Below are 23,469 nucleotides of genomic sequence, written 5' to 3' on the forward strand. Positions count from 1 at the left end.
TATCAGTGGATTTGAGGTGAGTCTCCTCACTGTACTCATAGGTCAAAGGTACTAATGTCGACCCACTAGGTTCTGTTATGCTAGTTGCTTGGTCTGTTGGGCTAGGCCCATTTGTATGCTGGGCAAGGCCTATTGTATGTCGGACTAGGCTCATTTGTATGTTGGGCTAGGCCCATTGCATGTTATGTAGGTGCTAATTGTCTTTGTGACTTTTGCATTTGTATAGTCGGGCTAGGCCTATTATGGCGGGCTGGGCCCAATATGCTGGCTGGGCCCAATGTGAGGGCTAGGCCTAATGGTATGTATAATATGCGGTATTTTGGGAACTCACTAATCTTTGTGCTTACGGTTTTTATGGTTATGGTTTCAGGTACATCCGGTTCGAAAGGGAAGGGTCCGACTTGATTGCAGCTCATCCACCCATGTTTCTGCCTATGATAATTTTGGGATTGTACTATGATAACTGTTTTCTTATAAAGTACTTTTGAATATTTAGAACAAGGATATTAAATGTTGACTTAAAGATAATTAATGTTTTGGTTGAATTAAAAATGAAAAATTTACCTCATAATTTTGGGACATTACAAGCCACCTCCTTAACCATACTATCCATGCACCACATTTACCGATTACACGGGCTACCAAAGACCATCTTATCTGATTGTGACCCACTATTCCTCAATCACTTTTAGAAAGAACTATTCAAAACGTTGGGCACCAAACTGCTTCACTCGAGTGCATACCACCCCTAAATCGATGAGCAAACATAGGTGTTCAACCGTTGCTTGGAGTCTTACCTTCGCTGCTTTGCAAGTGATGAACCGAACCATTGGAATAAGTATCTTCACCTCGCATAGTACTGGTACAACACAAGTTATCACAATGACATCCAAATGACACCATTCCAAGCTTTATATGGCAAGCTACCGCCGATTTTTCCTCATTATACAATGGGTAGTTTGAAAATGGCATCAATTGATACAACTCTAAGAGACCACCAAAAACTGATTTCACACCTCAAAATCACCTTGGAACGCACTCGGCAACGCATGAAGGATCAAGCTAACAAAGACCGATAAGAAAAAGTGTTCCAATGAGGTAAGCTAGTTCATCTCAAACTAGAATCTATTGACAGCCATCAATGTAGAAAATGGAGTTCTTACAAGCTATGCAAAAGATATTTCAGACCATTCAAAATTTTGGAGCGCATCAGTCAGGTTGCATATTGTCTTGAACTACCCTCAGGTTTATGAATTCACACAGTTTTTCTTGTTTCCCTACTTCTCCCCTGTTATGGTCCCATGAGTCCCTCGAATCTACCCTTACCCACAAACTTCATTAAATACATTCATGTCATTGAACCGGAAGTTATTCTTGATCATAGGGTCATTCACAAAAAACAACAACCGAATCAGACAAATTCTCATTAAGTGAAAAGATAGGGACATTTCAAAAGCTACATGGGAAAACAAAGAGGACTTTGACATAACTAACATACCCACAAACCTTGAGGACAAGGTCACTCTCGAGAAGGGGGGGGGGGATTGATACGAGTCCAGTCCACAATCGGCCCAAGAGGAACACTCGTAAACTAGCCCGTTATGAAGACCAGAAGACATTGGAAGACTAAAGTGAAGAAACATCAGTTATTTCAACTTTACATTTAGTTTCTTTTAGTTGCATGCTTTTCTTTAGCTCATTGAATAAGTCTAGCATGATAGTTGCAGTTCCTAGAATTGTGGAGATCATAAAGACCTATTTAAATTTTACTTTGTTTTATAAATAGATCGTCGAAAATTGCTCCAGCTTTCTTATGTTTTCTCAATCTAATTTATGTGGAAACTACCCATCTCAAACAGGTTTTAAGGTATTAACAAAGAGCACTCTGCCGGCACCATATGTAGCGGTGCTCTTTGCTTGCTAAGGTGGAAGGCAACCACAGCCAAGGCCGTGGTTATTGAAATTAACTTTTAACCCCGATGGAATGCTAAAACATCTAAGAAGTCGCCTCAAGTTTTTGAAGATCACCGACCTCATGCTTAACTGACAAAAACGATTACCGTTAATTCTTCGAAAAATAAATAAACACATAGACATAAATATTATTATGCATACAATAAATATATAGATGAACTGTATTTGGACAATGGTGTCTTTTAAGAGGTAGGGGGTCTTGTCCTGTAGCCATGAGTGGAGAATTTTCATGCGTAAATCCCTGTGAAAAGGGGGGCACAACTGACAATTCACTCACCATGATAAATAATATCGGCAATAAAGAAATGAAAAAAATTATGAAAGATGTAGGGTAGGTTTAAGATAGGACAGCTTTGTAGAGTACCCAAAACATCTCTCTCTTCTCTTCTCTTTCTTTTTTTTTTCTCTCTCATTCACACAAACACGCATATTCATAGATGGAAGGTGAATCAGTGGTGTCAATGGTTCAAATTTTGCTTTTTGGTGGAGAGAAGAACCTGATGCCTCTTTTTGATGTGTGAGTGGGTGGTGCTGCTGCTGTTCTAATCTTCTCCAATTTGGGTTTCAGTCTTGTTCTTCTTGTTCTTCTCTCTTTTTTTCCCTTTGTATTCTCTCTCGTTTTCCCATCTGACCCATAAACAAAAAGCTCATAAAGATAAGGTTTGCTTTGTACTTTCTTGATATGATGATTTCTTCAAGTTCGTTTGTTTCGTTTTTCAACTGGGTTTTGGGGTTTTCTTGAAAATTCTTCTCTTTCAATCTCTTTGCGATGGATGCTTTTATCCTTGATTTTGTTTCTGTATTTGTGAATTGAATCTAAATGTATGTTTTATAGATCCTAAGTTTTAAAAAACAAATCTTTTGTGTTTGTGATTTCATGATCTCTTTCAACATGAACAGTCTTTCAATCATCGACCTTTACCCAAATTGGTCTAATTTCTTTATCCATATTTTTTGTGGTCATGTTCCACTGTTCACTAAACAAGACCCGAAGACTTGAAATCTTGCCATTCTTATATCTTTTTGATGTGGGGATCTTGACTCTTGCGTTTGTTTTAAACCAGTGGTCAAATTTTCTTGAAGAAAAGTTTTTTTTTTTTTTTAACTGCTTGAAGAAAAGTTCAAATCTTATAAAACCCATTTGGGTTAAGGTCTGGAATTGTGTTTATCTTGTTTTGGGACGTTGTTAAACTTCGTGGATACTGGTTATTAAGCTTTCTTTTCTTGCATTTCTCACATAAAATAACAGTTGTTGAACTTCGTCTAGTCTCTATAACTTCAATCTTTGCTTGTGGGTTTTGTACTACGCCAACTAATTTGGTTCTTTTCTTGTTCGATTGGATTCTTTAAAAAGAAAGTTGTTAATTTGATGCTTCAAGATCACATAAAATATGGTTTTAATTTACAGGGTTTGCTCTAAGCTTGGAGTTATCTGATGACTATCTCTCACCACGCATGTTTTTAGTCAGATAAGTGGGGTTGTGTATTTGAAATTCTAGTGAGAGAAAATTAGCTAGCTAGAGAGAGAGGGGAAGGGGTACTAGTGTCTTGTTATATATGCTGAAGGCCAAGTGTAAAGTTGCAGTTGTTGAGAAGGAGAGTTCTTGTGACTGTTTATACAGCACAAGAAGACATAAGATTATTAGCAGCAGATGATATCCATTGATGATCATCCACCACCAGATCCCTCATCATCGCATCATCATCATCATCATCAACAAAACCAAATCTCTCATGATCTCAAGCTTTCTGATATAGATCTGAAGTTTCTAGATGCTGATCTTGATGACACCAACGACAACCATCTCCCTAATTTCTCTATAAGGTATAGAGAAAATCAGAGATTTCTTCTTTTTTTTACTCGACTTTGATGACTGTAATTTCTTCCGAGATTTCTTCTTTTTTTTTTTTTTTTTTTTTTCTGGGTCAGATCCAAGGTAACCCAATTCAGTGTTAACAGGTGTTCTTGACCAGTAGAAGTAAGTGCGTGGCTCGGATTTCATGAAAAGATCATCTTGTCCCCAGCCTTCGATTTTATTACTTATTCAAGATTATCGCTTTTTAATGTTTTATGTTTCGCCCAATCACTGCTCTTAAATTTCCTTTCTTACCTAAAGACTTAAGAGGGTGAATTTATTGTTTGCTTTCTTTTTTCTTGACTATATATATCTTCTCATGTGATGTGATTTCATGTTTAGCTTTTAATTCTTGATTTCTGTTCTGAGCTCATGGACTTTCCTTCTTGTTCGCATGTGATATTACTGTTTCTATTAGTTTTCAATGGTCAGATCTTGAATCTTTTGACACAATTTTTGGTTTGATTCTCTTGTAGGGATTATGTCTTCGGTTTAAGGAGCAAAGATATCGCCTGTAATTGGCCTTTCTCTCCCACAAGTTTGCAACTTTGCTTGAAACATGGAGTCAAGAATTTGTTGCCACCTTTCCAGCCCCTTGATTTACTGAGAGATAACTCATCTGTAATTAGCCGATGTAATCTTGAAGATCCTTTACACGATGAAGAAACCATAATCAGTTTTCATGAGAAGCCCAGCAGAAATGACGATCAATTCAAATCCAAAGGCGAACAACCATCTGGGTTTGTAACTGTAAGTACAAATTCAAGCTGTTCCAAACGACACAACAACCAAGAACACTTGATTCGCACAAAGTCAAAGGAGAAACCACCTGCTTCTTCGCATCACACCGAAAACATCAAAAAAAGTAGATTGGTAATGAAATTGAATCCTGGTGTTGAACCAGTTGAAGAGATTTCCATGGCTTCCAAAATTTGCCCAGTTTGCAAGACTTTCTCATCATCTTCGAACACCACCTTAAATGCTCATATCGATCAGTGTCTAACTGGTGAAGGGACTATGAAGTGGACCGATAACCCCAAGGTTATAGTCAAACATAGGGTCAAACCTAGGAAGACGAGGTTGATGCTGGAAATATATAAAACAGCTCCTCACTGTACAATCGAAGAACTCGATAAAAGAAACGGAACAAGCTGGGCTACAAATTCGAGTTTTCCTGCTCAAGAATTTCAGTTTCAAGAGGAAGAAGAAGAAGCAGAAGAAGAAGAGAAACAAGAGCAAAGCCCAAGAACAACTACCGTCAATCATGAAGTTGTTGATAATGAAGGCGATGTTTATATCGATACCGATGGCACAAAAGTTCGGATCTTATCGGTTCCAAAATCCGATTCTTTGGAGAATAATCATGGAAATCGGAAGTTATTGAAAGGAGTAAAAGGGAGTAAACTTGTCATAGGTACTAATAAGAAGAAATTCAAAACCAGTCTTCATAAGCAGAAACATCACAAGAAGTATCTGAAACTTATCCCTAATGCCAAAAAAGTTTGCTCAACAAAGCCTCAGGTATGTTCTTTCTCTTTGTACTTTTTAGATCGCTGTTGATATTTGATTTTTTATTTTTATTTTTAAGCTGATTGTTGATGAACAGGCGACAAATGATGAAGAAGAAGATGCTGCCATAGCTGAAAATTGCAGAAAAGATGAACCACCCAGAAAGCCTGTGAATGATCCGGTGGATGATTTGGCTATTGTAAGGCCACCATGGGCGTGCTCTAAGAGAACCAATCTTGTAAAGAAGCTCACTGGGAAACGGAAGCATAGGAAGAACTTGCGCATTGAAAGTGATAAGTCTTCTTCACGATGTGATTTGGGAAATCCTCCACTTTCGTCTGATGACGTGGCACCGTCACAAAGTAGGAAGAAAACGAGAACTTCCTCACCATTAATGGCGGAGTTCAGAAAAGAAAGCACCCGTATGCATGAAGACAACGAGGGTTCTCCAAATTCTTCAAGTCCATCTAAAAATTCTGATAGAGCCGATACAAGATCAAAGGGTAGAAAGTTTTTGAGGAAGAATCTATCGTTCCCAGTAGCTAAACTTAATTTAAAAAGGAAATCTTCTTCTTTTAATGGAACATTTCAAGATTCATCGAAAGAGAATTCTCTTTCTAGAAATGAAGAACACGTGGCTGCTGTAAGAAACAACCAAGAGACAAGATCAAGATCCGTTACTTCAAAGACTTCAAATGAAGAATCTTCTGATGGAGTTGAAACTGCTGATATGGATGCATTACATGATATTCAATCTGTTAGAAACGAGACGTTGCTATCGAATCTTGAACAAGTTTGTGTTGTTCCACCTCCAAATTTCACAGGTTTAAGCAACTCTTTTGATCCAGAGTTTTCAAAATGCGTTCAGATGTATCAAGAACAGCTATTATGTTCGACTAATCGTGCTCCAGATGTTGAAAAACACGATTTTTTCTTTCATGAAGATGACCCGATACCGATTCCCGGACCACCCGGATCGTTCTTGCCGCCAAGCCCTGGCGGAGATGTGGTTTCTGAAGAACAACTTCAAGCAAATTCATCATCCACCACCACCACAAGAGTTCCATCAAGCGATCAAAACCATCATCATGATACAAATGATCGAGATTCCATGTCTAATTCTCCGGTTTCAACCGTTTCTAATCCCAGTTTAGCAAGATCAGATTCAAGATCGACTTCTGTCGCACCAGATGATACAAAATATTTTCCGACCAGTTTCAAGAACGATCATCAGCCTTGCTGTTGCTCTAGAAAAGACGGTGCTTTTTCATATAATCATGAATCATCGATTGTAAGGAGACAAACGATGGAATCAAATAAGAGTAGTAGTGCTCCAGGTGTTAATTTCAACTTCAGATCTGACACTTTTCCACTAAGCAACTACTCGACTTCCCAAGCACCTGAAACTGCAATCTTTCCTTTTCCTACCATGAAAAAATTACCAATTTACAGTGATAACGATTCGGTTGCTAGCCCTTCGAAACCTGTTCTTAGGTTAATGGGAAAAAACTTAACCGTGGTTAAAACAGACGAAGATGTATTACCATCACCATCTTCACAGCCATTTAGACCACCGCAGGGAAGTCATCAACACCATCCTCAGCCACCGGTTATTTTTACCCAGTTCCAAAATGGCTCTGAGTCTCAACGTTTCAATGTGTATCCACATCCACAGGTGAACAACATGAGAAGTACTACTCATGGTGGTTTCATGGCACCTGTGGGTCGTTATGGCCATGGTGGTCATTACGCAGTGCCCCATGCAAGGTCCCACCATAACTATAACAGTAAGGAGATCATCGTAATTGATGATCTCCCTGAAAATGAATTGGATGATTGTATGCGAAACGAAATCTTGAGAAGAAACCACGGGCAGATGAATCCGTTATACTCAATGTACCAGGCACAAAGTTCCAGTCATCTGTACAGTAGTGGTGGTGGTGGTGGTAGTGGTGGTTCAACAGTGTTTCGTGGTGGCAGTTTCAATGGAGATCTTGGCAAGTGGAATGTAGGATCATCATCATCATCACCATCGCGTTCAACATCTCATATGCGATCTTCAACATCATACTATCCTCCTAGTTATCCATAATGGTACAATGCTTACAAGATGAGTTTTTTTTATCAATATCTTTTTAACTGAATAGTTTTATTTCTCTTTAATCGGCTTTTTAGAGTTTATAAGAACTTTTTGAGGCTTCTATGCACGGGTAGCCTTATAGTTATCCGAATAATAATAAGTCTCTCTTTAACTATAAACACTATTTCATGTGTTGTGTTTTTTTAAAGTCAAGAACCTGAAAAGATACGAGTTCCATGCATGTATGAATGTATGTATGTTAATTATTTCGTATGGTGTGCATGAAATATAGCCGTTACGACATTATTAGGTGAGATCGGTGAGAATGGACCACCATGAAAATATCTTCTCTATAGCACTCATAATAAGTCGAGAAGTGTGGGGTATGTTATGTTATGTACGTACGTAGGATTTTGAATTTTTGACAACATGAAAGACCTAAAAAACTATATTTAAAGATATTACTTGTGAATTATCTTAAAGAAATGGTGTCTCGCATGATGATGAATAATAGAAATTAAATTGAGATATGTTATGTCATTGTAAACTTTTACGTTTTGTGCGGATAGTATAGTAACATCATGATATCATATAATAAATGAATGTATATGTGATATTAACGTTACAAAAGAGTGGGACCCTACATGAAATAACAACTACACAGCATTTATGTAGCGTATGGAGTTTGATGTGAACGTGTATGGTGTTATTTGCATGGTGAAAGTGGGACACTTTATTTATGAAATGACTACAAAGGGTTTGATACTTGTGGGCCCAACCTCCACTATATTCCGTGGACACCAAATATTTAGTATTAAATATTAATTCTTCCCAAATAAAAGGATTTTTGACAAAATTACAGTATTAGTCCCTGTAGTTTGACAAAACTTGTATGGTGAGTACCACTATCATAATATCTATATACTTAGTACTTGTAGTTTAAAAACATTCCCCTTCTTGGTTATGCTTTGATTTTGTTTCGTAATTTCTAAAATTAACATTTTATCTATGTTTAATTTTTATTTCATTTTTGAGTTTTAATTAGAATCTACCGTGTGCGTGTGTGTGTGTGTGTGTGTATATATATATATATATATATATATATATATATATATATCTCCAGAAAAGTCCTAAAATTTTAGTTTAATTTATGAAAAAGTCTTAAACTACTTTTTATTTACAGAAAATTACAGAATACCGGCTAAAACTTTGAAAAAACCATTTTTGGCCGGTTTCGTAGATTTAATCGGTATTCTGTCCTTTTTCGTTATTTTGTTCAAAATATTAGGATTTTTCTGAAAATTACCCGATAACCAAAATATTAAGAAATTTTTTTGAAAATTACTATGAAATTAATGGATATTATTATTTACAAATCATTTATAAACATAAAAAATATTTTTTTACTATAAACAAAGGAAATACATTTGTTGCTAATTTCTAGGAATAGAATGGTCGACTATATACTTCTCTGTTATTTGTTGACCACTTCAAAGTCTCTATGTTCTTCTTATGTATGGTTGTGGGTGTCATAGTGAGAAGTACAATGTAAGACGTGACCAATACAAGAGTTGATAATATTTACTAATACACAATCAATAAGTGTTTGCTTGTTATGAGACATGATGTTATATGATCATATGTTAGTAGAAAATATCATTACACGAACATATAGATTTTTCATTATGTTCTTTAATGTAACCACCACCTACCCTCCAAACATTATCCGGTAACAACCATAAAATTACACACATCTATAGAGAGTGAAAATAAGTTTTTGAATGACAATTTAAATAGATAATCACCATTCACTTCTTTCCATATAAATTATCATTCACAGTTCACTTTTCACATTTTATAGATGTATGTTAGTCGATGGTTGCTAACATTGTAACATCCCATTTAAAATAGAATAATTAAATAATAAATCAGGAACTCCGGAAAGTAATTATTTTGATTATTTTATATTATTAGAACTTAAAATTTAAATAAGAGTTATTAGAATGATAATTTCGGGGGTTAAAGAATAATATTAGACTTAATTTGAAAGGATTTTGGAGTTGAAGGGTTTAAATGGTAAATTGTGGATTTAGTTTGAAAGAAAAGAAGATGGAAGGGTTAATCTTGTAATTATGGGATAGATATTATAGGATCCGGGTATTTAACCCTTCATTCTCGTCACTTGCAACCCTAAACCTAAAAATGAGTCCAGCCACCACCTTATGACTCCCCACCTGCACCGCTGTCACCCTTTTACTCCCATCTCTCCGTTTCCGATCAGCCAACCACCACAGCGACCACCGGAGCCAACCACCTCGTGCTAGAAGACGACCTTGCAGGTGCCATCACTTTGCCACCCGCAAAATCGGGAGCCATCGAGCACCACCACTGCCGAGAACGTAACCAACCCCCGGGAAATCCTTTAGCGGTCAAAGTCGGAGCAAGGAACGACAATATGAGGGCTGTGAAGCCTCTTTAGTTGCTGCCTAACGGAGATCGTCCATTGCTGCCACCTTCTTCTTTCGTTTAGACGCCGTTGCTACCTCGTTTTGTGTCATGGATGTCGCCACCACCACTCCTTAGCGGCCGAAGGATTACTGCTGCCGCTCACCGTCGTTGCTAGGTGTGTATGTGTGCTTCAGCTAATGTATCGCAAGCATGGGGGTGCTTTTGGGTTGCTGACCGCGATTTGGATGCTTGATGGACCAGAAGATCCGAAGACAAACCACCATGGCCACTGGCCATGGTGGCTGCGGCCTCCTTGTGTTACCCTCTCCGTCGTGAGCCACCAGGTGGGTGGCATGCCTCCTTTGAGCAAATCCGAGTCGTGCATGTGTGTTCTAGAGTGCAGGAGTTCATTGGAGGTGTTGGGTCGGTCAAAAGTCACCACCACCACCGTGAGGTGGTGGCTGCCACCTCTGACCACCGTCTGCCGCCTCATGGTGGTTGTTTGTGTCATTATTACGTGTTTATTTTGGGCTAGTGGGTGTGTATCATTGTAACATGTAATCGGAATAATAATGGAAAAACTTGAATCACCACCATGAGGTGGTGGCTGCCGTCTCCTGCCGCCACCGACCGCTATGTCGGGTGGCGGTGTGCTTTGCATTGTGGTATTGGTTCGTTGGGATGCTTGAAACCCTAATGGGCTTAATGAAACTCTAATGGGCTTAATGGAGCCTAATAAAAGCCCTAATTTACCTAATAAAATCTTAATTGGCCCAATAAGGCCCAAAGTGACCTAAAAGCCCAACCAATTGATTAATGGGCCAAGATTGGGTAGGAAACCTTAATTAGGGTTTGGAAAACCCTAATGGCATAAAACCCTAATTTTGAGAATTTATCGGGACACACACGAGACTATTTAATAACTTGAAATATTAAATAATAATCATTGGTAAAATTAACCTAAAAGCAATATTGGACTTAATGGATTAAGTCCTTAGTAGATTAAGTCTTTAATGGGTTAAGTAGGAACACTTAACCCTAATCATCATTTCATGTGAAAAACCCTAATTTTGGGATTTTGGGCTTGGACTTATCGGGACCCATATTTGGGCCAATGGAATGGAATTAAGTATTAAGCCCAATTACATCATAAGACTTATTTAGTAAAGTGAGGGACTTAATGGATAAAGTCCTTAATGGGTTAAGTGAGAAACACTTAACCCTAATTGTCATTTTATGTGAAACCCTAATTTCGCTTGGGTTTTGTGTTGGGCCTTTCCTTTGGGCTTTGGTAATTGGATTATTAATGGGCCATCCAAATCATATGGACTAGAATATGTTGATGGGCTTAGGGTAAGGCTCATATGAGGGTGTGGGGCCAATTTGGAAAATTGGGCCATATGTTGGGCTTTGGCCCATTACTTGACTATTGAGCCTTTAGTGTGTGAGTTGGACTTTGGGCTTGGAACCCAATTATCAATTGGTGTTGTTTGATGTTGACACTTCGGGAATCTGTCAACCAGCAGCTGGAGTTTTATCGGCGGGACTTCAGTAGTGCTAGGTGAGTTATCCTCACTATATCAACAGGGTCTAAGGCACCAAGACCGACCCTTATGGATTGTATTCAGATTATCGTATGTTATGCTTACTGATTTACATCCTGGTAGTTAGGATGGTGATATGCTATGCTCAGTGATCTGGTTAGGTCGGTATTCTTGGTATATAAGATGGTGTTATGTTAGTGACCGGTTAGGTCGGTATCCTGTTTACAGGATGTTGCTATGGTTAGAGATCTGTTAGGTTGGTTTAACTGTTATATGCATGATATTGTTTGTATGTTAATCATATGCACATGATTGTTTGTTTGGGGGTTGGGTTGAGGCGGTCCTGCTTCATGCTGTAGGCCAACATACCCAGGGCGGTCCGGATAGGCTGTAGGCCCTGAGGAGGCGGTCCAGTCAGGCCGAAGGCCCGGTGAGCGGTCCGGATAGGCTGTAGGCCCTGAGGAGGCGGTCCAGTCATGCCGAAGGCTCGGGGGCGGTCCAGATAGGCTGTAGGCTTTGAGGAGGTGGTCCCTTCATGCTGAAGGCTCATTATACATGTTGTTCTGTATTTGTTATATGATATGGTTATATTTGTATGGCGTTGATATTTTGGGGAAACTCATTAAGCTTCGGGCTTACAGTTGTTGATTTTATTTCAGGTATTTCTAATGATTGCGGGAAAGCGAAGGCGTGATCGTGCACCTCCTCATATTTTCATGTTTGATTCTGGGGATACTCTGATGCTTAAACTATTTTGAAAACAAATCTTAATAACTTAATGCTTTTTAAATGTTTTAAAAAGTTTTAAATTGGCTTGAAATTTACGGGTGTTTCAAACATGTGAGGGATGAGTGTTAAGTGGTAGTTAGGTTAAACAACATAATAGGAACACGAACACTAGAGGAATGTTAACTAAGTACATCTCACCATCATACCCACAACAATGCATAAGAAGAACGTAGAGAGTTTGAGTGGTCAGGAAGCAATAGAGGAGTACTTAGACCACCAATTTATTCCTAGAAATTAGCAACAAATGTATTTTCTTTTTTATAATAAAATTATTTTTTATGTTTATAAATGATTTGTTAATAATAATATCCATTAATTTCATGGTAATTTTCATAAAGTCACAATATTTTGGTTATTAGGTAATTTTTGGAAAAGTCCCAAAATTTTGAGCAAACTAACGAAAAAAGACAGAATACTGGCAAAATCTGCGAAACCGGCCGAAAAGGACTTTTTCGAAGTTTTAACCGATATTTTGTGTTTTTCTATAAACAAAATTTAGTTTGTGATTTTTTTCATAAACTAGACTAAAATTTTACGATTTTTCTGGAGATTTTGATATATATATATATATATATATATATATATATATATATATATATATATATATATATATATATATATATATATATATATAAAAGTCAGGATAGCCAAATATATAAAATTAGTCCATAAACTTTCATACATACAAAAACAATTATATTTTTCAAATGAGAGCTATTGCGACGTTTTTTATATTTTTAATTATTTCATTTCACTTGCTTGCTTTTCTTTTACAAACATAAGGTGCTTATATAGGAATAAAATAAAGTAATACTTAACATTGACTTTTATTTTTGACAAAACTGCATAAATGGTCCCTATAGTTAGCTGAAAATTGTCATTTTGGTCCAAAAAAGTTTGGACTAGCATCAGAGGTGTAAACTTTTTATTTTGTTGCGAGTTTTGTTCAGTTTGCTTTAAACTTTTTTATAATGACGATTGTTCCCTTTGCATTTTCTCTTTTCCAATTTTTTTATTATAGATATTAAAAAAAGGAAAATACTCTCTCTCTCTCTCTCTCCTTCTCTCTCTCTCTCTCTCACACACACACACACACACAAAAGCATCTGCTTCATCAGATTTTCAAAAAACCCATCCCCTTCACCACCACCACCATCGATGATGGAGGCTTCCGGCGAAGAGGCTCCCACCTCCAAAACCCCAAAAACATGCAGCTTGCAACCCTCAAGATCCAAGACTCACCATCTTCTCGCCTTCATCGGAGTTTAGGCGAACAACACCATCTTCAAGTCATATTCTCAGGCGACCATCTTCCTCAGAAAACCCTTCGATTCCGATGATGATCTGGATGGTTGTTACAGATCCATAAGGAGGGAGGCACGAGCCAATTTCAAGATGAACAAAACATAAAAACGACGAAACTGAGGAAGATGACAGTGCCATTTTTCGACAAAATTACGATTGCAGGTAAGGAACGACTGTAATCGATCCTCTTGATCGATCGAATAGGAAAACAATCCTCTCACGATGGAGAATCGGACTTACACTGGTCGCAAGGGGTGACGAGACTAGTTGGAGAGGGTCGGCGGAAACATCAACTATTGGCGGCGGTGTCCCACAACAGCGGCTACCTGCTATGGTGGTCAGAGGTTCCTTCAGCCTCGTTTTTGGTTGGGTTCTGGTCGAAATCAGTGGAGAAATCAAATAGGAATGGTATTTGGTGGTGATTTTCAGTCGAGAGGATGGGGTATAAAGTGGTGGTCGGACTTTCATCAACAGTGGCGAAATAAGAAGGTGAAGACGGTGGTGGTGGGTGGAGATGGCAGCTCCGCTGATTTCGTCTTCCTGTTTCGACGGGTTTGACCAGAGGGAAGGAGGAGGGAAAGGGTTGTGGTTGGTGGGTTGATCGGCGATGGTAAGAGGGTAAATGGGTGGTGGCAGCGGTGATGTTCCGGCGGTCCCTGGTGATTTTCCGGTGGCACAACTCTATGACCGGAGGAAGGCGATAGGCGGTGGTGAGAGTGTTGGGGTGGAGGTTTATCACAAGACAATAGGGAGCAAGGCAGATCGGAGGAGGTGTCTGGTGGAGAGAGAGAGAGAGAGAGAGAGAGAGAGAGAATTCATTTTTATTTTCTTTATAAAAAATTATAAAAATAAATAGAAAATGCTAATTTTCTTTTTTAGTTTTTCTTTTAATAAAAAAAAGTATTTAAATAAGAAAAAACTGAAAAGAGAAAAAATAATAAGGACAAAATAGTCATTATGAAAAAGTTTAAAGCAAACTGGACCAAACTCGCAACAAAATGAAAAGTTTTGACCTGTAGTGCTAGTCCAAACTTTTTTGGACCAAAGTGACAATTTTCAGCTAACCACAGGGACCATTTGTGCAGTTTTGTCTTTATTTTTATCGGTTTTTCTTTGACTTTGTTGTGTTTGATTTCTAACATTCTCTTCAAACCTAACTAAACATACTTTGTTGTGTTTGATTTCTAACATTCTCTTCAAACCCAACTAAACATGCCAAGCATCGTCACCATTTCTGAAATCTAACTGTCTTCAAAGGCTTCTTGAAAATTTATACCGATTGTTCTCTAGTGCTACAATGCACCAATTCAACCATTCTATATTCACTTATTTTTGGGATGAAATGGAACTTTATGTTGATATGCTTGCTTCAAATATGGGAAATGAGATTCTTCATGAGTAAAATAATAGATTTATTAGCAACATATATTATAATTGATCTTCATCTATAAGATATAATTCATTTAAACTATTCTTTAACCATATATAGCTTGACATGTGCATGTTGCGGTTACCATGTATTATGCTTCACATATTGAGAGAAACAGTTTGTTGCTTTTTTGAAAACCATGAAAATACCGTTGAACTAATATTAAATAGATATAAATACTTTTACTATAATTCTTATCTCCACCATAATCACTATTTGAATAGCCCAAGTAATATTTGCCTCTCGAGAGTAAGTGTATCACAAACCATGGTGCTTATTTGAAGACCAAACAAACATTGTTCAAAAAATATGAAATGCATATCCATAAGTACTTTTATCGTCATCCATATCTCCACCATAATCGCTATCTAAATAACTAATCAATTTTGTGTCTTAAGAGTAGTCACCATTTTCTTAAAATCGTGAAGCATACATTGATTGTTTCTAGTGAAGGTCATGTTATCACATACAAGCATACAATCATAATATCTCCATCTTGATTTCTTTTTGTATATAGTGCATGTTCATATGAAATTTTTACAAAGCCATCTTTCTAGAAGCGCTCGTCTGTTCTTGTTTTATAGGCTCTTAGAGCTTCTTCAATCTATATAGGCTTTATTTAATAGATAGATTTTATCTTCTTGGCATGTATGAACATAACCTTTAGGTTTCCAAATATAGGCTTCCTCTTCAAGATATCCATTTAAGAATGCAGACTTTACAACCATCTAATAAATCTTGTACTGATTTTGTGTTGCAATTGCTGTCAGAAGCCATATGATGGTATCGACTATTGATATTAGAGAAAAAAACGTCATCATAATCAATTCTATGTCTTTGCTTGTAGCCTTTTTGAAACTAATCTCTTCTTGTACTTTTCCATTTTCCCTCCCTGATCGGTCTTTGTATTATATAATCATTTGACACCGATTGCTTTGTGTCCCTTTGGAAGAGTTATAAGTTCCCATGTATCATTCTTCGTGATCAAACTGATTTCTCCATCCACCGCCTTACTCCACTTGGTTTCGTCTTTAGATTCTTTATTATGTGTCGAAATATTACTACACCTAATTTTACCTCCTATCTAACTAGCTATTCGACTAAAGGCATTGTATCTTTTCGCAAATAATATAGAACAAATACTTGAGTATCGAACACAGGGAACCAATTTAATTAACTAATTTATCTACTAAATATTAATCTAAGAAAAGCAAAAGTTAATTTGGTTTTTATCCAATTTTACAAGTTCAGACAAACTTATTCACTTAACTATCAAATTCAATCAATTACTAAAAACACTTATGTTTAGCTGCTAATTATGGATAATTAGTGTTGGTTACCAATTATTATATTATTAATAATTTAAGTCCAAATTTACTAATGTTTAACTAATTCATGTAGAACTATGCATGATCAGACATAATTAAACACAAAATCAATTATGAATTATGAATGTAGCTATGTAAGATTTATTAAACAAACATACTTATTGTTATAATTTATGTTCTCCAGCACAACTAAATTTAATTACTTCAATTACTTATCTAAGATTTCGTCGATCCTAGCTTTAGCAATTCAATGGTCACTAAATCACTAGGTGTCAAGTTCATTTAATTTAATAGTTACTAAGCTACACAGAATATGAATTCAATGTATCAAATATTAGCATGCTAGGTATTAACAATCAAACACAAGCATATAACTAACTAGTAAAATCCATAATTAATAAATTAATCCATGAGTTGAAGCTTCATCTGGCTAAACAGAAGCAGCTAGATTCAGATACTAATTGTTGAAATCAAACACACATATTCAATAAATAAGAACATAGTTGAATGTACCAAAATAAGTAAAGGTTATGGTCTTCAATCACTTGTTCTTTAATCAATTTTTCTTCCTTGGATGCTTAACACTTGAATTCTCTGGCTTATTTTTCTCCAGAATTCTCTCCCTAAAACCTCCAAATCTCATTATACGAAGACCTCAATGCGCATATTTGTGTCTAAAATCCTAACAACTTCCTGATCCTAATTAATCACAATCCTTATGAACCTTCCCTCCTTAGCTTATAGAACACTGATTTTTGCATCCCTCCGAATCAATCCTCAAAAAGCTTTCTTAACCTCAAGGTATTTTTGTGAAGCTACCTAAACATACATAATCTAGAAAAATTACAACTTTTGATACCACAATGGAGCTCTTGGAATTCTTCACTTCTTTGATATTTGATCTTTGATTTTTTGAATTCACCACCTCTATTGTTTTATTTTTGGTATCTTCTACTTTTTGATTTTTCAGAATTTGATCTTTTGATATTCATACTTTGATGGCTCCAAAAATTCTTACAACTTTCACAATTTTTCTTTCTCTTTTTTTATTAACTCACTTTTTTCGCTCAATTCCTACATGCTTAAGCAAAAGAGCTTAACTTCAACCTTTATTGGTTAGAGGGATTAGTCTAAGTGCAATGACTACTTAAGCTCTCCAGGATAGATTTCAGGTTTAGGCTGCAAAACATATTATGTCGTAAAAACTACAAAATTACCGTTTATATCTCATGGCTTTTCACTAGGACTTGGAAGCACAAAATACACTATAACATATGCTAGCTCAATTAAACATTTGAGCTCACATCGGATCATCTCACATAACACTAGCAACTTAAGTTTAAACTATTACTAGATATTTAATTTTTAGATTATGAAAATTTTAAATTTTGATATTTCTTAGCAATTTTACTTTTTCAACCCCTTACCCCACACTTATTACATACAATTCCCTCATTGTATGCATAAAATAATTTAAAAGCAAGAAAAAGGAGAACAAGGAACAGACTCCCCTAGGGTAGTAGTGGCGAGATCGATTCGGAAAGTGTGGATAACTTCAAACATATTGAATATGTGAATTGAACTTGGATATTCTGAGATATGTGAATGTGCTGATGAAATGTGAATTCGAGACTTAAATCTTCAACAAATGTAGTGTACAAAATCTTCAAAGCATAGTTAATTAATGTAGGAAAGCATACGCCATATTTTATGGCTGAGAGAAAAAGGAACATCCCAATAATGCAGATCACTACGTGGTATTTGAATCCACGATGTGTTATCGATTGAAATCGTATTTGATATCACGATAGGTTCTAAACTCACGACGTGGAGTTAAGGTCCACGTCGTGTAAACTGGATTTCACAGAATGTATTTGCATAATAATTCTTCGATGCAAGTCAAGTGCAACTGAATATATAAATGCTTTTAGACCCATCCAAAACTCTATAATTTCTTTGACTCTTCCCTTATCTCTTTATTTTCTTATGAAATTTACCCCGCACTTATTAAAAATCCTGGGTCTCGAATCTTGACTCTAAAAGACACGACTTTACTCGAACGCTCCTATCTCTATTCTCTCATCATCCCGCTCACGATAGCTCACCAAATCCGCAACAAAGTAATACTGGAAAGAAGAAAACATCCATCCCATAGTTGGTTACAAGTTCAAAACAAACCAAATAAAAACAAAACAAACTTAAAAACCAAATAAAAACTAAAATAAAGGATAAAACTAATAATCAACCTCATCCCCTTGTGCTCCACTCGTTCTGGATCCATCTCCGCGTCTTGTCCTATACTCACTCCATGTCAGACAAAATGGATAGTGATCTCACAAATGTGGTGGTTGTGTAACGTTGAAGTGCTGGATCATACTCTCCATCTTCCCTCCAATCCGATTCATGATTAAGGTCATTTGCTCAAAATAACCAGCCATAGTATCCTCGCCAAAAGTAGTAGCTCCCATTGGTGCATTCTGATGCACTGGTTGTCCTCTCTCGCCACACCCACCCTTACATTGCTCTTTCCCTTTGGATGCGGCTGCTCTTCTTGTTGATCAACGGGTTGCTCAATATCTTCTGTGGGTATAGTGAGGACATTGGTGCCTTCGACCCTGTTAGTATAGTGAGGACAACTCACCTCATAATGTCGGTCAGAACTGAAATATCAATCTCCCAAAACACGGTTCCAAACACCAACACCTACAACCAACAATGATCCACTTCCATAAATACCTAAATTACCAAAATACCCTCATAAGTCAAACTGGTCAACCCTTAGTCAAAGTCAAAGTCAACAATCAAGGTCAACATTCCATGTTTACCCAACTCATCAAGTGTAGCTTATAGACTCGTCGAGTTCCTTTAGAACTCAGAATGTCGCGAAAACCCTAGTCAACTCGCCAAGTTACCAAATAACTCGTTGAGTCCATGCAACATCCAGAATATCGGGAAAACCTTAACATTAAGACCTTCTACAAGATGCATGGAGCAATCCTAATCAATGGGGCTCCATTTTTATGGCTAACGACCCCTCCTAGGGTCTGAAAGGACAACACAAGACGTCCAAAACATGCCATGATCAAGATGAGACTTTTGGGACCAAAAAGGGACACAAAAACACCCATAAAAAATCTAGCAAACTAGCCATCAAGGTATGAACTTTATACCTTGAAACGATGGTAGCTGGTGCAAAACTTCCAGATCCAAGATGTTTCTTCCCTCCAAGATGAGCATGGTTCCTTCCTTCTTCTCTAAGCACAAAAACTCACACTTTAATACTTGAAATGGCTTCACAAGGTGGTTTTAGGGTTATAATAACAAAAAAGAGGGTGAAGGCTGTCAAGGTGAAAGGAAATGAGGCCATAAGGATGCTTAAATACCAGCCAAACCCTAAAGCTTAGGGTTTCCTCATTTAGCAAGTACACCCCGCATACATAGATGTACACCCAGCGTACATACTAGTATGCATGGCGTACTCCTCCCTGCTGAAATTACGAAAATGCCACTAGGGCTCCAATACACAATTTCTTGGATTTAAGGACCAAAATGCAATATAATAAAATTAAAGGATTGAAATTTAAAGTACCTTAACATCAGGATGTTACATTTTTGGTTAATCGTCATCGTTTTTAAATATTAAATAATTTTAATAATAATTTTAAACATAATTAGGTTGAAAAAACATATCATTTATGATATACATACTTATGTTAGTTAATTTCTAAAGCCAAACTTTTGAGTGAAAGAAAAATTTGTTGTCTAATTTATGTATACATTAGTTTATAAAGTTAAAAAGTCAAATACAGAGACAACACTTACCTTCATATTAAATTTTTAATTCCCAGGGTATATGGGAGATGTTAGGCCAGTAGGAGCCTCTTCAACTCCTTTTTTCTTTTGTTTCCAACCACATCAAATATCTAAGATTTAGTCTTCCCCTAAAACGGTATGTAATTGGAACCCTTTTCTTGTTTTTGTTTTCCAGGTACATTGAGTCCAAAATCCGTAGGAGTCACACGTAATTGATGCAAGCCCAGTCCCAGTTCATCCTTGTGTGTGGTCAGTTTTAACCCAAATCAGAAAACAACAGAACCAAACTTGTTAACATGATGAATTAAACCCATCGATATATACCAACCATAACTTGGCGGTTACCTTGAAACCTGTTGCAACCATTACCACCAATTATATCGCCAGAATTAGCCACGTCCCTTTGAGATATAGTGCATGTCTGTCATTGCCTTTATAGAGCTCCTTATCCACTTATTCTAATAACGCCCTTCTTAATTCCCCAAAATATCTTGCAAAACCAAAATACACGACCCCATAAGAGTAGTTAGGAGTGAAAAATTAAATATATTCTTAACAATTGAGTAAGAATTGTACACAACACCAAGAAAAATAGAAATTCATAAACGTTTATGTTTCTTGAATGGAACCTGATATGACAAAAAAGAAAAAAAATTGAATCTGGAAATCATAGACGTTATTTTAATCAAACGGATGACACTGAATCGTAAGTGTAATTTGGGTTTTGAAATAATGAAAGTAACAATCGATACCAACCTAGTCAAGTAACAGCTCGGAAAAATTTATAAACAGAAAAAACTCATAAAGATCTTATGGAGAGGGAGTTGTGAACCGTTCACTGAAAAGTCTTAATCTTTTCAAAATGAATTATCTGAAATAGAGGATTAAATAATTGGGGAATATAAGAAGGGCGGATATGTAAACTTATAACAATAAAAATTGAAAAGGTTGAAATTGAAATACATATATACATCACCTCGACTCCAGACACAGAGCAACCGACTGAGTGGAGGAAGACAAACAACAAAATTGATAACAACATGTAAGGTTTGGTAGCAGCAGGAAACAAACTACGATGCAAGATTGAGGGTTTGTCAGTGAATCCTTTTTGGGAAATTAAGGGACAATGGTAGAAACTTGAGATACCGTCTCTGATGGAAGATTGAGAGTTTGGTAATGAATCCAGTTCGTCGATTGAAGTAAGAGACATCGTCAGTGGAGGGGAATGTGGAAGCGGGCAACAGATTTATTGATTAAAAGCAAGAATGACTCATCTGTGACCTAAATTGAGAATTCATTAAAATTAAAAAACTAATGTAAGTGGTAATAAGTAAAAGGATTGAGGTAGAAAGTGATTACAAGTGGAAGTTTATACACCAGAAATCCGATGGTATTTCGACATCTTCTTCTCTGGTGGTGCCGATGGGGATGTTCAAACATGGATAAGAGGAAGTGGAGGGGGGGGGAAGGGTGCGAAGTGGTAGAGGTGGTGCATGTGAGAAAATAGCCAATAAATAGGTTGATCGGTGGTTCAACTGAGAGATAATAGAAGGGGTGGGAAGTAAAGCAGGAAGAGAACAATCGAGGAAGACGAACATTTGTTGAGAGAGACGTTGGAAGAAACATCTGATACTTTTAGTGATCATCTCCAAAAGATAGAGGTAGATGAGAGAAATAGAAGGTGGTGGAAGCAACTATACGTGATTGGGCGAGGGAGGCAATGGAAGAGAGAGTGTGAGTGGAATTGTTAATTGGAACCAGAAAAAGTTAATAAAAAAATAAAAAGTAAATAAACCAATAGGAAAAAGTTACTGTTCCTAAGGGAACAAACTATATATATATATATATATATATATATATATATATATATATATATATATATATAATTCCATCATATGTATCTCTACAACTTAACCCCATAAAATGATTGAAAATGATTAAAGCACTTCTCCAGTTAAACCCATATTTCTTCTTGAAAAATAAAGCTTGTTTGGGTTGAATGCTTTGAGTTCATGAACATAAATGAAGGAGTTAGGGTAGACCTAAAAATTATAGAGTAGATGATAGATGGAAGTTGGATTCACTAACAAATCAAACCTAAAGAAAGCTGGTGGGTCTACAAATCAAATCTAAAAAGATAACAAATTCTTTATTTTTGAGATACAAATCGAACTAACAAATCTTCAGGTTAGTCTCAAAACCTATGTCTGAACCATCAAACAAAACCAACATCACTAGCATTCTCTCTTTTCCTACATCACTAGCACCGATCTGAATTCAAAACGAAGAATTTGTTGAATTTAGAGTTTTGTTTCTAGGGTTATTTTGTTCTTTTATTTTCTGAATTTCTTGCTACTAAACAAAAAAGTATCTTTTTGCTAAACAAAAAGGATGATGGAGCCTATTGAATTTAAGGTTTTATTTATGTGGTTACTCTAAAATCTACAATGTTAGTTTAAATATCCCAAAGAGACAGATGTAGTAGCTTCTACAAAAAGAGTAGAGAGATAGAAAAAGCAACATTGTTTCGAGTGTAGCCGGAGGAGATGGTTTTCGGGGAGATTGGAGGTGTTTTAAGGGTGGTGGTATGAGGGTAGGAATAGATTTCTAGAAAACACAATTGCAAAACCGGTCCCTATGGTTGTGAAAAATATATGCTTTTGGTCAAAAAATGTTTGATGGTGCATCATTGGTCCAATTTTGCACTACTAGAAAATAGCCTTTACGACATGCAATGCATGTCTTAAACGCTCACACGACATGCAAATGTGTGTCAAGTAAGGCCCTGTCATAATGAAAGACGACACGCTTTTGCGCATCTTCTATTTACGACACGCTCTTACGACACGCAATGCGTGTCAAGGAATGCCCTATCATAAAGAACACGACACAAATTTAGGTGTCGTAACCTTATGATGCACATATACGACTCACATTGCGTATCATTAAAGCCCATGTCATAAGGAAAGACGACACACATTTTTACGTGTCATAATGTTCAATGTTTTAAAAACTATATATTTTGATAGATTTAGTAATTTTCAAATTAATTAACACATTAAAATCTCATAACACAAAATAAAATACCATAAATAGCAAAGATAATTCATTTCACTAATATGTCAAATACAAATAATTATTCCAATAGTGAGTAAATCCTTTAAAAATGGACATATATGCAACATTATCTCCAAATACGAATCTCATTGGCCATTCCGAATCTTCATAAATAGAATTGCAACCAAAATATTTTATTTATCATGAACTCAAGAGAAGCAAAATTTATGTACAATTGCATTATCTAGCTTACTATGTGCTAAAAACTTTCTGTGTGTTTGCTTTTGCTCGAGTCTCGTTTCCTCCAAAGCTTCTAGCCATGCCAAAGTATGATATC

At 36.5% G+C, this 23,469-nt stretch overlaps 1 protein-coding gene and 1 long non-coding RNA gene across 6 annotated transcripts; one reads left to right on the forward strand and one right to left on the reverse strand.

The window, feature by feature from the left end:
- Window positions 1-2,331: 2,331 nt before the first annotated feature.
- On the forward strand, window positions 2,332-7,685 carry LOC145062833 (uncharacterized). 3 transcript variants are annotated; one of them, XM_079010424.1, is made up of 4 exons: window positions 2,332-2,634; window positions 3,383-3,799; window positions 4,307-5,351; window positions 5,419-7,685. In XM_079010424.1, exons 2-4 carry the CDS (start codon window positions 3,627-3,629, stop codon window positions 7,429-7,431), a joined length of 3,231 nt encoding a protein of 1,076 aa, XP_078866550.1. In that variant the 5' UTR covers window positions 2,332-2,634; window positions 3,383-3,626; the 3' UTR covers window positions 7,432-7,685. The 3 variants fall into 3 exon arrangements, with proteins under 3 accessions (XP_078866550.1, XP_078866551.1, XP_078866552.1); XM_079010425.1 differs by having other exon boundaries at window positions 2,332-2,491; XM_079010426.1 differs by having other exon boundaries at window positions 2,333-2,634; window positions 5,437-7,685.
- A 10,299-nt stretch (window positions 7,686-17,984) lies between these two features.
- Window positions 17,985-21,693, reverse strand: LOC145062269 (uncharacterized). 3 transcript variants are annotated; one of them, XR_013687505.1, is made up of 4 exons: window positions 21,435-21,693; window positions 20,421-21,356; window positions 19,433-20,314; window positions 17,985-18,965 (listed from the first exon to the last, which is right to left on the reverse strand). It is a non-coding gene; the product is annotated as an uncharacterized LOC145062269 (long non-coding RNA). The 3 variants fall into 3 exon arrangements; XR_013687504.1 differs by having other exon boundaries at window positions 19,433-19,516; window positions 20,085-21,356; XR_013687503.1 differs by having other exon boundaries at window positions 19,433-21,356.
- Window positions 21,694-23,469: the final 1,776 nt, after the last annotated feature.

This window comes from Lactuca serriola, chromosome 7 (assembly GCF_051521515.1).
Source record: "Lactuca serriola cultivar US96UC23 chromosome 7, Lser_US96UC23_V15, whole genome shotgun sequence".
Lineage (NCBI taxonomy): Eukaryota > Viridiplantae > Streptophyta > Magnoliopsida > Asterales > Asteraceae > Lactuca > Lactuca serriola.

What these genes read in the sequence shown, in the direction of transcription:
- LOC145062833 (XM_079010424.1), top strand. Translation starts at nt 3,627, where the DNA reads ATGATATCCATTGATGATCATCCACCACCAGATCCCTCATCATCGCAT. An exon ending in CTCCCTAATTTCTCTATAAG is followed by an intron (nt 3,800 to 4,306) that starts GTATAGAGAAAA and finishes ATTCTCTTGTAG; the next exon opens with GGATTATGTCTTCGGTTTAA. An exon ending in TTTGCTCAACAAAGCCTCAG is followed by an intron (nt 5,352 to 5,418) that starts GTATGTTCTTTC and finishes TTTATTTTTAAG; the next exon opens with CTGATTGTTGATGAACAGGC.